Raw genomic sequence first — 15,812 nt, forward strand, 5'->3', positions numbered from 1 at the left:
TTAGTCACATCTCCTCCACAGAATGCTTAAAAACTATCCTGTCAATACAGTAGGTGGAAGTAACAAGTAGCTATTTTAATTTAATCACAAGAAAATAAAACTTAAAATATTCTACAATTAACTAGCTCTACAATTAATTAGCTCAATAACCATATTCAGTTCACTAGCTACCATATTAGTACAGATATATGTAAATTTTCTCTCATTATAGGAAGTTCTACTAGACAGCACTGCTTTAGAATGCCTCCAAATAAATATATAGTAATAAAATGGATACCTTCTTATGTGACTTGCTTACAAGAGACTTTTCTGATCACATAATCAACCATTGTCTAACACTTTTATAATAGTATTTCCACAGTTAAACAGTTGACCATATATAAAATACACTGAGAGGGGCCAGGTGGTGGCGCACCTCGTTTGGAGCATATATTATAAAGCATAAGGACTGAGGTTTGAGCCCCTGGTTCCCACCTGCAGGTGGAGGGAAGCTTCACAAGCAGAGAAGCAGTGTTGAAGACAGATCTCTCTCCCTCCCTCCCCCTTCTCTCCTCTCCTTCCTCTCTTCCTCCCTTGTTTCTTCCCTCTCAATTTCTCCTTATCTCTATCCAAAAAGTGAATACATTTAAAGTACACTGACATGTGATATAAAGAAGGAATTGAAGATAAATTTTCTCCAATGTTAAAATATTCCCAAATCTTAAAGTAACCCCAAAGGGGATAATTTACAATAAAATATACTTAAATTACTTAGTAAACATCCAAACAGGTTGCACTTATCTGAAAAAAAAATGTCTTTTACAAATGTTGCTCTTAAAAGAGTTTTATATTTTCAGACAATAGGATTTTATTCATTCTGTGTGTGTGTGTGTGTGTGATATAAAAATTTTCAGAGAGACAAAGTACATCAGAAGGAAAAACATGAGATGATTCCAAGCGCATGAAAGACATAAGTAACTATACTGACCAATCTGTTTTCCTTTTTTAAAGTAGAAAATAATTTCCTTCAGAGAAGTTTAAAAATCCATGGCAAATAAGTCCCTAATTTTGAAAGAAAACAGTATCTTATCACTACCAGAGCAAAATATTTTAAAAACTTAAGTGTTGAGGGGTTCCTGGAAGATGGTGGACTGAGAAGCTGCTAGTGGCTTGAGCTCTGACCACATCTTCTGGAAATGGTAGGATTTTCTGCCTTTAGCAGGCTAGTCAATAAGGGGTCCTAGCGATGACACCAAGGAGGTGACTATAACTTAATTTGGGTTAAAAATTAAGAGTAGAAAAAAAGGGAAAAAAAGTTTATATTATATAAAGGCATATATCTCCCCCCCCCCCCCCCCCGTTTAGGTTGATCAGAATTAACTCTTAGGGTATCTTTCATTGCTAGGGTAGTGGGCATCTTATCTATTGTGGGAGGAACTTGTCTCCTTACTCCTACCTCCTCTACAGACTCTCCCCTTCCTCCTCCTCCTAGCTAATTAAAAAAATTAAACTAAATTAAAAATAAAGTAATCAAAAAAAAACCTTTCCTTTCACTGCTCTTTAATTACAGCTCTTTTTCTTATCTTTTCTCTCTCTTGTCTCTTAATTATTTCTTTTTCTTTTTTTTTTTTTTTATCTTGTCATACACTTCTTCCTTCCTTCTTCTTTGCCTTTCTGAATTTGTGAACTATTTTGGGGAAGAAATCTGACTCAGAGTGGACTCTCTATGTGTGTATCTCTGCTCTACTTCCCTCTCCCCTCTTGTTAGCCCTAGAATATACAGTGGATAGTAGATTTGCATAACTGTCTATTCTTGCTATCCCTTCTTTCTTTTCTCTTTTTTCCTCACTGGGATTTGGTTACTATTTTTTCACAGACTGGAGAAATTGTTTCGCTAACTGGTAGTTATTAAACTGCTTTAATACTTGCTTCAGTTGCTACTATAATTCCTGAGGTTGTTGAGTGCAATTGTCATAAAGGTATTTAGTACAGTATTGCTTGTACTCAAGACACAACAACTGAGGAACAACAGAGCATAAAAAAAGAAACACATAAATCAAAAATATGGGTAGATCAAAAACAAATAAAACTGCTACTCCAATGAATGAAGACAAGAGCCCAGAAGAAACTACAAATCAGCCAGAAGTAACCATAGATAAGTATGCAAGCAATAATAAACTTATTAATCACAGAAATGAAAATGACATTGGAGGAAAGGAATGGCAGTATTAGGGAAACAACAGATGAGACCCCCAAGGAAAATACTGATTATCTTGAGGCAAGTAGAGAACTGAAAGCTGAAATAGCTATAATGAAGAAAGAAGCTGAGGCAAGGGAAAGCAGACTAACAGAAGCAGAAAACAGAATTAGTCAGACAGAGGATGAGTTAGAGAACACGAAGAAAGAGGTGAAAGAGCGAAAAAAGAGATTGAGAGACACTGAAAACAACAACAGAGACTTATGGGATGACCTCAAAAGAAGTAACATTCGTATAATTGGCCTGCCAGAGGAAGAAAGAGAGGAAGGGGAAGCAAACATTCTAGAGGAAATAATAGAAAACTTCCCAGACCTGAATAACAGAAAGGACATCAAGATTTAAGAGGCCCAGAGAGTACAAAACAGAATCAACCCAGACATGAAGACACCAAGACACATCATAGTCACAATGAGAAGAAGTGAGGATAAAGAAAGGATCCTAAAGGCTGCAAGAGAGAAACAAAATGTCACATACAGGGGAAAACCCATAAGATTATCTGCAGACTTCTCCAATCAAACTCTAAAAGCCAGAAGAGAATGGCAAGATATCTATAGAGCCCTGAATGAAAAAGGGTTTCAACGAAGGATAATATATCCTGCTAGACTTTCATTCAAACTAGATGGAGGGATCAAAACCTTCTTAGACAAACAACAGTTAAAAGGAGGCAACCATCACCAAACCAGCCCTGAACGAGGTTCTAAAAGACCTCTTATAAACAAGAACATCACTATAATACTGGCAATATATCAGAGCAAAAAAAAAAATTTTTTTTTAGAACAATGGTACTACAATACATTAAATCCATAATATCAATAAATGTCAATGGCTTAAACTCACCCATCAAATGGCACAGAGTTGGGGGATGGATCAGAAAACATAATCCAACCATATGCTGCTTGCAAGAATCCCATCTGTCACAACAAGATAAACACAGACTTAAAGTGAAAGGATGGAAAACTATCATACAGGCTAACGGACCACAAAAAAGGGCAGGAACAGCCATTCTCATCTCAGACACGATAGATTTTAAATTAAATAAAGTAACAAAAGATAGGCAAGGACATTACATAATGATTAGAGGATCAATCAGCCAAGAAGACTGAACAATTATTAACATCTATGCACCTAATGAGGGACCATCTAAATACTTCAAGCACTTACTGAAAGAATTTCAAAAATACATCAATAGTAATACAATAATAGTGGGAGACTTCAATACCCCACTCTCACACTTAGACAGATCAACAAAGCAGAAAACCAACAAAGATACAAGAGAATTGAATGAAGAGATTGACAGACTAGACCTCTTGGACATTTTCAGAGTCCTTCACCCCAAAAAACTGGAATACACCTTCTTTTCAAATCCACATAACACATACTCAAGGATAGACCACATGCTAGGCCACAAAGACAGCATCAATAAATTCAAGAACATTGAAATCATACCAAGTATCTTCTCAGACCACAGTGGAGTAAAACTAACTTTTAACAACAAACAGAAAACTATTAAAAGTCACAGAATTTGGAAACTAAACAAAATACTCCTTAAGAACCACTGGGTCAGAGATTCACTCAAGCAGGAAATTCAGATGTTCCTGGAAACAAATGAAAATGAAGACACAAGCTATCAAAATATTTGGGACACAGCTAAAGCAGTACTGAGAGGGAAACTTATAGCCATAGAATCACATATTAAACACCAAGAAGAAGCTCAAATGAACGACCTTACTGCACACCTCAAGGACTTAGAGGAAGAGGAACAAAGGAACCCTAAAGCAACCAGAAGGACAGAAATCACGAAAGTTAGAGCAGAAATAAATAACATCGAAAATAAAAGAACCATACAAAAGATCAATGAAGCCAAATGTTGGTTCTTTGAAAGATTAAACAAAATTGACAAACCCCTAGCCAGACACACCAAACAAAAAAGAGAGAAGACTCAAATTAATAGAATTGTAAATGATGGAGGAGATACCACAACTGACACCACAGAAATCCAGAGAATCCTGCGAAACTTCTATAAAGAACTATACGCCACCAAGTTAGAGAATCTGGAAGAAATGGAACAATTCCTAGAAGCATATGCCCTTGCAAAACTGAACCAAGAAGAACTACAAGATCTAAATGCACCAATCACAGACAAAGAAATTGAAACCGTTATTAAGAATCTTCCCAACAACAAAAGTCCTGGACCAGATAGCTTCACAAATGAATTCTACAAAACTTTCAGGAAACATTTAGTAGCCATACTTCTTAAGCTTTTCCATAAGATTGAAGAAGCAGAAATACTCCCTTCCACCTTCTATGAAGCCAACATCACCCTGATACCAAAAGCTGATAGGGACAGAACAAAAAAGGAAAACTACAGACCAATATCTCTGATGAACATAGATGCCAAAATATTAAACAAGATCTTGGCCAACCGGATACAGCAACACATCAAAAAGATTGTTCATCATGACCAAGTGGGATTCATCCCAGGAATACAAGGCTGGTTCAACATCCGTAAGTCAATCAATGTCATTCACCACATCAATAAAAGCAAAGCCAAAAACCACATGATTATCTCAATAGATGCAGAGAAAGCCTTTGACAAAATCCAACACCCATTCATGCTCAAGACTCTACAAAAAATGGGAATAGATGGGAAATTCCTCAAGATAGTGAAGTCTATATATAGCAAACCTATAGCCAACATCATACTCATGGACAGAAGCTGAAAGCATTCCCCCTCAGATCAGGGACTGACAGGGCCGTCCAATGTCACCGTTACTCTTCAACATAGTATTGGAAGTTCTTGCCATAGCAATCAGGCAAGGAATCAAAGGAATACAGATTGGAAGGGAAGAAGTCAAGCTCTCACTATTTGCAGATGATATGATAGTATACATAGAAAAACCTAAAGAATACAGCAGAAAACTACTGGAAGTTATTAGGCAATATAGCAAGGTATCAGGCTACAAAATCAATGTACAAAAATCAGTGGCACTTCTTTATGTAAACGCTAAATCTGAAGAAGACATCCAGAAATCACTCCCCTTTACTGTTTCAGCAAAATCAATCAAATACCTAGGAATAAAGTTGACCAAAGAAGTGAAAGACTTGTATGCTGAAAACTATGAGTCACTACTCAAGGAAATAGAAATTGATACCAAGAAATGGAAAGATATCCCATGCTCATGGATTGGAAGAATAAATATCATCAAAATGAATATTCTCCCCAGAGCCATATACAAATTTAATGCAATACCATCAAAGTTTACAATTCTATTAATTTGAGTCTTCTCTCTTTTTTGTTTGGTGAGTCTGGCTAGGGGTTTGTCAATTTTGTTTAATCTTTCAAAGAACCAACATTTGGCTTCATTGATCTTTTGTATGGTTCTTTTATTTTCGATGTTATTTATTTCTGCTCTAACTTTCGTGATTTCTGTCCTTCTGGTTGCTTTAGGGTTCCTTTGTTCCTCTTCCTCTAAGTCCTTGAGGTGTGCAGTAAGGTCGTTCATTTGAGCTTCTTCTTGGTGTTTAATATGTGATTCTATGGCTATAAGTTTCCCTCTCAGTACTGCTTTAGCTGTGTCCCAAATATTTTGATAGCTTGTGTCTTCATTTTCATTTGTTTCCAGAAAGATAAATATGAGTATGGGATGATCCCACTCATCAACAGAAGTTGAGAAAGAAGATCTGAAAGGGAAACTAAAAGCAGGACCTGACCAAATTGGAAGTAGGGCAGCAAAGTAAAAACCCTGTGGTGAGGGGTAGACATGCAGCTTCCTGGGCCAGTGGGGGGTGGGAGTGGGTGGGAGGGATGGGTCACAGTCTTTTGGTGGTGGGAATGGTGTTTATGTACACTCCTAGTAAAATGTAGTCATATAAATCACTAGTTAATTAATATGAGGAGGAAAATTAATTGTATGTCTCAAAGTTTTTCAAAACACAAACTGTATCTTTTTAATATATAGGCTGTGTAATTGATATGCAGACTCTCTCAAAAGCCTAGACCAAGTAGATTAGAAGCAACCAATAGCACAGCTATATACAAGATACTGGGTACTGTACAGCAAACCCTAACAAAAGGACCTTTCAAAGTTAACCCAATTACCAAATAATGTGATAACATTAACTATCGAGCCACTATAGAGCCTCTACTTTCCCCAGTCCTGGAACCCTTGGATAGGGCCCACTTTCCCGTATGCCTCACCCAATCCATATCAAATAATAATTGCATCTGCAGATCACAACCTAATCAATGCAATGATTGCCACCTCAACATGCTTCACTTCAGACTGTGTCCAGAGACTTCACGTGTGGAATGACAACCCTTCAGCTTCATTACTCGGGTGAGACCTTTCCTTTCATAGTATACTAATTCCATCTCAGGTGGTTCACTTTCTAACAAAGTCCCAAAACCTAGATATACACCAATTTCTGTGAGATTGAGCATATGTTCACACTTATCCGTAAATTACTGCAAAATATATAGCTGAAAGCAGAAGTACACTAGAGTTTGCAGTGAGTACCCCCCTAACACTTCCTCTCCACTATTCCAAGCTTTGGGTCCATGATTGCTCAACAATTTGTTTGGCTTTGTATGTTAACTCTCTTTTCAGCCACCAGGTTCCTGATGCCATCAGGATGCCAGCCAGGCTTCCCTGGACTGAAGACCCCACCAATGTGTCCTGGAGCTCTGCTTCCCCAAAGACCCATCCTAGTAGGGAAAGAGAGAGGCAGACTGGGAGTATGGACCGACCAGTCAACGCCCATGTTCAGCGGGGAAGCAATTACAGAAGCCAGACCTTCTACCTACTGCAACCCACAATGACCCTGGGTCCATGCTCCCAGAGGGCTAGAGAATGGGAAAGCTATCATGGGAGGGGGTGGGATATGGAGATTGGGTGGTGGGAATTATGTGGAATTGTACCCCTCCTACCCTATGGTTTTGTTAATTAATCCTTTCTTAAATAAAAAAGAAAAAAAAACTTAAGTGTTACTTTTATTTATATTCTTATTTTTAACTTGAATTATGGTCATTAACATAAAATAATCAAAATATATTGTAATATAGGAAAAATTACAACTTCCATATTTAGTATTCTTATTTTTAAGAGATTGTTGACAAACCTATAATTTATTAAAATTCTCTAAATTCCACACTCCAATATAAACACTTATTAATTTTTAATAGCAATTCCTTCAAAGAGTTTTTTTTTTTTTTTGCTTCCAGTGCTGTTGCTGGGGCTCAGTGCCTGCACTACAAATCCACTCATCCTGGAGGCTATTTTTTCCCTTTTGTTGCACTTGTTGTTTATCATTGTTGTAGTTATTATTGTTGTTGTTACAGCTGTCATTGTTGTTGGATAGGACAGAGAGAAATCGAGAGAGGAGGGGAAGACAGAGAGGAGAGAAGGATAGATAGATACCTGCAGACCTACTTCACTGCTTGTGAAGCAAGCTCCTGCAAGTGGGGAGCCGGGGCCTCGAACCTGGATTCTTACGCCAGTCCTTACAATTCGCATCATGTGCATTTAACCCACTGAGCTACTGCCTGGCCCCTAAAGATCTTTTTTAAGAGTTAGGAGAAATTAGAGCTTTTTAAAATTCTAATTTTAGAAAAATCACTCCGTGATTAAATAAAACATTTTCTCCTAAAAGGGAAAAAGACTTGTATCAAAATTTTAGATAATAATTAGTAGATTCCTCTACTGTTACATTTGTCACATTATATTCTTACATTTGCTTTTTCTAAAAAAGAATACATACACAAATATTTTTAAAATATTTTTATTCATTTACTTTGGATAGAGACCAAGAGAAATTAAAAGGCCATAGGGAAATAGAGGGGAAGAGAGGGAGAGGGGTATAGTAAAAGGGGAGAGGGAGACAGAGAAGGAGAGGGAGAGAGAGAGAGAACTGAAGTACGGATTCACCACTTTTGAAGCTTTCCCCTTGCAGGTGGGGACTGGGACTTGAACACAGGCCTTTGGACACTGTAATGTATGTGCTCAACTAGCCATTTACCCAGCCGCTCCAACCACTTTCTAAAAATGTCTGCTCACCCTGCTAGGAAAGCACCTGAATTCATACTAAGTTCTAGATCCTGTCCTTATCTCCAATCTTATAAGAATTTAGCATAGAGTCTGGTAAATGATACTTTCCTTTAAAAGGAATGATTGAAGCTGACTTGTTCAATAGCAACTGTTTTCTAGTCATTTAACATACTCACTTGTTCTTCACATGACTCAATAAATACATATTCAAGCAGTGGTCTTATTTACATAAACATATGATTTATAAGTAAGAGCTTGACTACCACTTTTCATTAATGCCACACTGTAATTCTGTGAAGTATTTACACATGTATGAAATACTCTAGTGAAACAAGAGATTAGGAACTTGTCAAAAGTAATAGTACTAGTAAATAACAGAGTTACATAGTAACTTAGAGTTTTTAACCTACATGTCTACTAATAACACCACATCAAGAAACAAGCTGTCAAGGTTCCTTTTAACAAAGCCATCAGTTGCACTAGAAATACTTACACTGACCCCAGCGACCAGTTCTTGGATTCAAGTAATTTGGATAAAGACCATTTGGACGGTCCATTTTTTGCAGCAGCTTCCGAATATGCATGACCTAAGCAAAATAAAATTAAGACTGCAATTTACAAAAATAAATGGCATCTGAGCTTTGTATTAATTTAACCTTTTACTTTTATTCTATTTCATATTATTATTGTTATGGGGGGGAAGAGAGAGAGAAACCATAGCACTGAAGCTTTCTTCACTGTTGTAGGGAGCTGGGCTTGAACCTGGGTCATGCGCATGGCAAAGCAGCACGCTATCCAAGTGAGCTATCTCACCAGGCCTGCTTTTATTCTCGAATAGAAATTATACCATGTTGAGAATTGTGTGGAATTGTACCCCTCTTATCCCAACAGACTTGTCAATCAAAATTAAATCAATTAAAAAATTATACCACCTGCCCTGCCTCTGTGTGTAAGTTGGCCAGGAATGATCTCCATTTTTAAATGTCATCATTTTTACAAGATGATATATAGTTATTATTTTAAAATCAAGTAACAATAAAATTACAAAGAAAAGAGCATAGGGAGAAAACCAATTTAAATCTCAGTATGTTACTATCTAGAAATAGCCACCAGAAACATAAGTGGTAATTATTACAGACACTCATAATGTGCCTATAGAAATAGAAGAATAAAAATAATTCCATAGAAATGGGGTTACAACAGGATATTTATAATAAAAAATATGAAATGGTAAATATAGCAAGTAAAATTAAAGTAAATGAAGAAAAACTAAACTGCTGAGCTTTAAATTTTGATCCTACAACAGATATGCCTGAATTCCTAAAATTTAAACAATTCCAATTTCTAAAATACCCCCATGAAGTCAAAAGAAAAAAAAACACATAATCACGAACTATATATACATACGTATTTTTAAATCCCACTTTCTTTTAAAAAATATTTATTAATTTATTTTCCTTTTTTGTTGCCCTTGATTTTGTTACTGTGGCTATTGTTGTTATTGATGTCGTCGTTGGATAGGATAGAGAGAAATCGAGAGAGGAGGGAAAGACAGAAAGGAGGAGAGAAAGATAGACACCTACAGACCTGCTTCACTGCTGGTGAGTGACCCCCCTGCAGGTGGGGGCGCTCAAACGGGGATCCTTGCGCTTTGCGCCATATGCACTTAACCGGCTGCTCTACTGCTCTACTCCCATCATGAAATGTATTTAAAAGTGGAGACTTTCCCAGGGATTTCATTTCTTCTTTAGATGAAACACACTTTATAAATGCTTTTGATAAAAGACACACGATAACTCCTTGTATTCTTGTTTGACAATACTAGCTTTACATATGAAGGATAACCTACTTGGTAAAAATTACTTTTTCCAAAGGCATAGTCATTTTTGAAAAGAAATGCCTATTTTTTGGATGTGTACAGAACACTAACCCTTTATTTCAATAATTTTTCAATACTTTTTATTTCACTGGGATTTGTTGTCAAGTTGTTTGAGCAGTGAGTTCAGGGGTGCTGTATTGACTGTGTTCTTTCATGCTGAAGACAAACTTTTATGTATAACAATCTCAATCTGATCAATTTCATGATCAGTTTTAGTCAGTCTAGATGACTAAATAAATCAGTTTTTTAAAAATATTTATTCCCTTTTTTTGCCCTTAATGTTGTAGTTATTATTGTTGTTGCTGATTATGTCGTTGTTGCTGGATAGGATAGAGAGAAATGGAGACAGGAGGGGAAGACAGAGAAGAGGAGAGAAAGATAGACACCTGCCGACCTGCTTCACCGCTTGTGAAACGTCTCCCCTGCAGGTGGGGAGCTGAGGGCTCGAACCGGGATCCTTACACTGGTCCTTGCGCTTTGTGCCACATGCACTTAACCCGCTGTGCCTGACTCCCAGATAAATCAGTTTTAATCCATTTGGATGGTAAAGTTAGAAAAGATTTTAAAAAGTATAATTTTTTTCAGGTAATAATGTATATACATTGACTCCTCTCTTCCACATCTATCATTTCCATTTGAAATATTCTTATCTATGTTTTTTTTTCCCCTCATTGCAATACATTTACTAAATTTTCACAATTCTGTCTTCTTTAAAACCATATATTGGAGGAGTCAGGCGGTAGTGCAGCAGGTTAAGTGCATGTGGCGCAAGGTACAAGGACTGGCATAAGGATCCTGGTTCGAGCCTTGCCTCCCCACCTGTAGGGGAATGGCTTCATAGGCAGGGAATCGCTTCACAGGCGGTAAAGCAGGTCTACAAGTGTCTATCTTTATCTCCCCGTCTCTGTCTTCCACTTCTCTCTCCATTTCTCTCTGTCCTAAGCCAACAACATCAACAACAATAATAATGACCACAACAAGCGCAACAAAAGGGAAAATAAATATTTAAAAAAACATATTTTGAATAGTTTATTCAGATTGATCCAATTTTGGTGAGGTTTCATTTTTTTAATGAAGTTTTGTTAGATTTTCCTTTTTTTGTTTTGTTTTGTTTCTAGGAGATAAGGTTAGCTCCTACACTTCAAAATACCATTTAGGTAATATATATATATATATATATATATATATATATATATATATATATATATATTTATCATTTTAATCTCCATGCTTCTCTTTGCTTTTGCTATGATTATCTCTTGCTTTTATTCCATGCCAGTAATTCAGCTTTCAGCTATGTAATCAGTTCTGTTATTATTTACTTATTTGTTAAAGGAAATACAATAGTCAAGGTCACGATCTGTTTCTTTAGCTATAATCTTTCTGTATAATTTTATTATTTTGTTCTGAGTTTTTATTTTGCCAAATTCAATTTCTATTACAATATGAATTACTCACAATGACTTTTTAAAATCTGAACTAGGCTCTTTATCAGACTTTTACTGGCTATTTATCAATGTTTTTGTGTCCTTTACTATGCTTGCACAATGGTCATGATTTTTTTTATTCATCTTTCTAACATTCAGCAAGTGAATGTATGAATGTGTGTATTTCTCCCCTTCTGGATACAGTTTGTGATCTGGGACACTATCATACTATCTTGCTGCAAACATCTATATGTTCAAGGAGAATGGAAAGTGAGAAGCCTGCTGAAGTTGTGAGCTGCTGCATATTAGACACCCCAGGAATCCTTGTCACCTGTGAAATTAATAGGAAATATGAGAAAGTTAATGACTTGCTTCCTTTGCTTGGTAAAGAGTAGGTAAGAACAGGCTAAGAAACAAACCTCTATGCCATGATGGAAATTTTTCTCTGTTTCTTTTATTTTTTAGATGATGCATGCTTATGACTTGAGATTATAACCTTTCTTCTGCTGTGATAAACTTTTGATGGTTTTTAATAATTTTGTTGCTACTGGTCTCTCAGTAGGGAAAGGGAAATTATGTGAAGCTACATTTAGCTGTCTTTACCTAAAATTTCTTCTCAAATGAAGAAATAATTTCTTACTATAAGTACATCTTTATTTTATTTTATTTTTAAACAGAAATTAATAAACACACACATATATGTATATATAGAGAGATGCCTGAAGCACTGCTTCACTACTCGTGAAGCTTCCCCTGTGGGTAGAGAACTAGGGACTTGAACACTGTAATGTGCACTCAACCATGTGTGCAACCACCCAGCTCCAAGGTGAAAAATTTCATGTCCAGGAAGAAATACTGAGTTTACTCACACTCTAGTTTAAGAAATGTATCACTATAAATACCTTTAATTCTTATTTTACTACTACTCACTGAAATAGATTCTGTTAAATTTAAATCTTGAGTAGTTCTTTTTTTGTTTTTAAAGGTTATTTATTTATGAGAAAGACAGGAGGAGAGAGAAATAACCAGACATTAATCTAGTACATGTGCTGCCGGGGATCGAACTCAGGACCTCATGCTTGAGAGTCCAAAGCTTTATCACTGCACCACCTCCCAGATCACAACCTTGAGTAGTTTTAAATGAGCTGTGTTTATGTCTTAAACAGCTATGTAATATCACACAAGGATCATTATGATCATATGACTATCTACATTATCAGAGTTGTTAACTAAGTAATACACATCTACCCAACACGTTTTTCTTCAAGAGTGTCTTCAGTGTTTTTCTTCTACATAACTTCAGAGTATCTTGTCATATTGTCTTCTTTAAAAAAGAAGCAATTACAGATTTAAATGATCTTAAACTAGTGTTATAGATTAATTGGAGCTAATTTTTATGATATTGTATACCTATACATAAGCATGATACATCTCATATTTTGATTGTTTTGAATTTTAAATTCTTTTATATTTATTTTTAAGAAAGCACACATGAATGATACTTTTAAATATCTCTTACTTTCAAAAAAAAAGTTTGAACACTTAAGCATCACATATACAGCACTGCACATATGTAAATGATACTGTTCCATCTGTTATAGCTGCTTTGGTACATAGAAATGCTTTTTTTTTTTTTAAGTAGTCTGTGCTGACTTTCTATTAAAAATATATTATATTCTTATTTCTGACAATTGTAAACACGCTTAGTATTTTAGTAACCATGAAATCTTTAAATAACTAAGATTTTTCTTTCTCCCCTTTTAATTCTTAGACTTTCTGCTCATTTTGTTTCCTTTGTCTTCAATGCTGATGAGGGAATTTAGCACAATACCAAATATAGATAGCAATGGGATTCTTAAAATATATAATCCTAGTTACAACTTCTTAAACAATAAATATCTAGAATATGTCCTACAGATAAAGAACACTTCTTAAGATAAGAAATAATAATACCCAGGGTTTTGCTAAACCTACTCCTAGAAAGGCAAACGTTTTCTAAGTATTAAAGAGATTTCTGGTTAATCTTCTTTCTTTTCTTTTTCTTCTTTCCTTGGCACGGGGGAAGGGAGGGTATGAATGTGTTGATTCTGTTGCTCCCAGGCAGACTTCTTTCATTCTTTCTATTTTAGAGAAACAGAAAGAGGAGAGGCACCATGGCACCACTGTGGAGCTTCTCTGGTGCTAACCATGGCTCAAACCAAGGTGTTTATGCACTGTAAGGCATATGCTCTAAACGGGAGCTACCTCTCAGCTCTCTTTGGTTATACTATAAAGAATACTTATAACAAAGAAGACAAGAAAACTGACCTTTTTATAGTAAACTGGGTCCCCTGTCAAGTAGCTGAGGTGGACAAACTCCATGTGTAGTGTACCAAATTCGGCAAGAATGCTGCTACCTGCAGAGGCCCAGCCCCAGTTTCTCCCGACTCCACTGAATGAAAACAAAGGTTAAAAAAAAAAAAAAAAGAAAAAGCAGAAACAGAGTTGGAAAAAGGCCAAACCATTTTTAATAAATACAAAGATTTTTAGTAAGTTCTCACAGAAATTATCATCTCTACATAACAACTTACTTATAGACAATATTTTATTTTATTATGTCTGATATATTTGTGTTTTTTTTTCGATATATCTGAATAGGTAATGTATCCATACAGCTTGAAAGCCAAACTATAGTAAAGTATCTAGCAAGTATATGTCACTCTATTCTCACCTATCTTCCCCCTACCAGGCAACATATAAGTTAAAAAAAAAATGTTAGTGCATATCTACTCAATTCAAATATATGGTCTTACTGTTCTCCTTAAACAAAACATAGCAAAGTATCTCTAAAGTATAATTATTGTTATGTACCTTTTACTTTATTTAATGGTCTTTCCATTATCAACCCATAAATAAAACTTTTATAACAATAAAAAGGAGTTAAATACATATATATCCTTCACCAGTTCTACTCAATAGTGTCAGTAAAGTAAAATGGGAGTGGGAGGACAAAACAGTTACAATTCCCAGAAAAGACACCACTTCATTCCTGTGAAAATGTCATATATCAGAAAGGATAATAACAACAAATGCTAGAGAGGTTGTGGGGACAAAAGAACCCTCCTGCACTGCTGGTAGGAATGCAAATTAGCCCAACCTCTGTGGAGAGCAGTTTGAAGAACTTTGAGAAGGCTAGAAATGGACCTACCTTATGACCCTGCAATTCCTCTCCTGGGGATATATCTTAAGGAGCCCAACACACCCATCCAAAAAGATCTCTGTATACATATGTTCACAGCAACACAATTTGTAATAGCTAAAACCTGGAAGCAACCTAAGTGTCCACCAAGAGATGAATGACTAAAAAGCTGTGGTATACACGGTGGAATCAGCTATTAAGAATGATGAATTCACCTTCTTCATTTCATCTTAAATGAAACTTGAAGGAATCATGTTAAGTGAGATAATCCAGAAAGAGAAGAGTAAGTATGAGATGATCTCACTCATAGACAGAGCTGAGAAATAAGAACAGGAAGGGGAAACAAAAGTAGAACTCGGACTGGGTTTGGTGTATGGCACCAAAATAAAGGACTCTGGGAGGAGGCACGCATGTGTGTGCATGTGTGTGTATTGAGGGGGGAAGCATCAGGTCCAGGTGCATGATGGTGGAGGAAGCCCTAGGCTGGGGGTGAGAGTGTTCTGCAAAAAACTGAGAAATGTTACACATGTACCAACAATTGCATTTAATGTAAACAATTTATCTCAATAAAATAAAAAAATACCCATCAAAAAAATAAAATCTCAAATTATTGAGATTAATAAGAGAATTCAAATCTAGCATGACTATTAAATTTAAAACAAGTCCACAAAGAGAATGTTTATGGTCCAGAATGAATAACTTAATACTTTTAAACATCATTTCAAAAATTAATTTAAAACTAAATCCAATGAAAGTTTTCTAATTTGTATTCCCAATAAGACCCTACATTTTATATACCCTTTCTTACAGAAAAGAAAGAAAAGTATGAACTCTGGGCAAAATACAAAATGACAATGATCTGAAGTCATTTAAGGCTGAACATAAAAAGGAAAAATTGGTAAGCAGAGAGGAAGTTCCCCATTTTTCCACAACTTTTAGACAAAGTCCATAATATGACAAACCACCAAAATCTGATAGAAAACTTATAGTCATTTCTATCTTGCAGAATCAGAAACCAGTGTTTGCAGCAACTACAGCTGGTAGGGGT

At 35.8% G+C, this 15,812-nt stretch overlaps 1 protein-coding gene across 2 annotated transcripts in view; it reads right to left on the reverse strand.

The window, feature by feature from the left end:
* The window catches only part of MAN1A2 (mannosidase alpha class 1A member 2), a 154,337-nt gene that overhangs the window by 63,092 nt on the left and 75,433 nt on the right, over positions 1–15,812 (reverse strand). For both annotated transcript variants that reach the window (XR_009552576.1, XM_007525496.3), the window contains exons 7-8: positions 13,894–14,017; positions 8,774–8,867 (exon numbers count right to left, since the gene is read on the reverse strand). Coding sequence is in view for 1 of the 2 variants with exons in the window: in XM_007525496.3 (XP_007525558.1) it covers positions 8,774–8,867; positions 13,894–14,017 (218 nt within the window). In the remaining variant the exon portion in view is untranslated. The remainder of the gene's footprint in view (positions 1–8,773; positions 8,868–13,893; positions 14,018–15,812) is intronic.

This window comes from Erinaceus europaeus, chromosome 11 (genome assembly GCF_950295315.1).
Source record: "Erinaceus europaeus chromosome 11, mEriEur2.1, whole genome shotgun sequence".
In the NCBI taxonomy this organism is placed as follows: Eukaryota; Metazoa; Chordata; class Mammalia; order Eulipotyphla; family Erinaceidae; genus Erinaceus; species Erinaceus europaeus.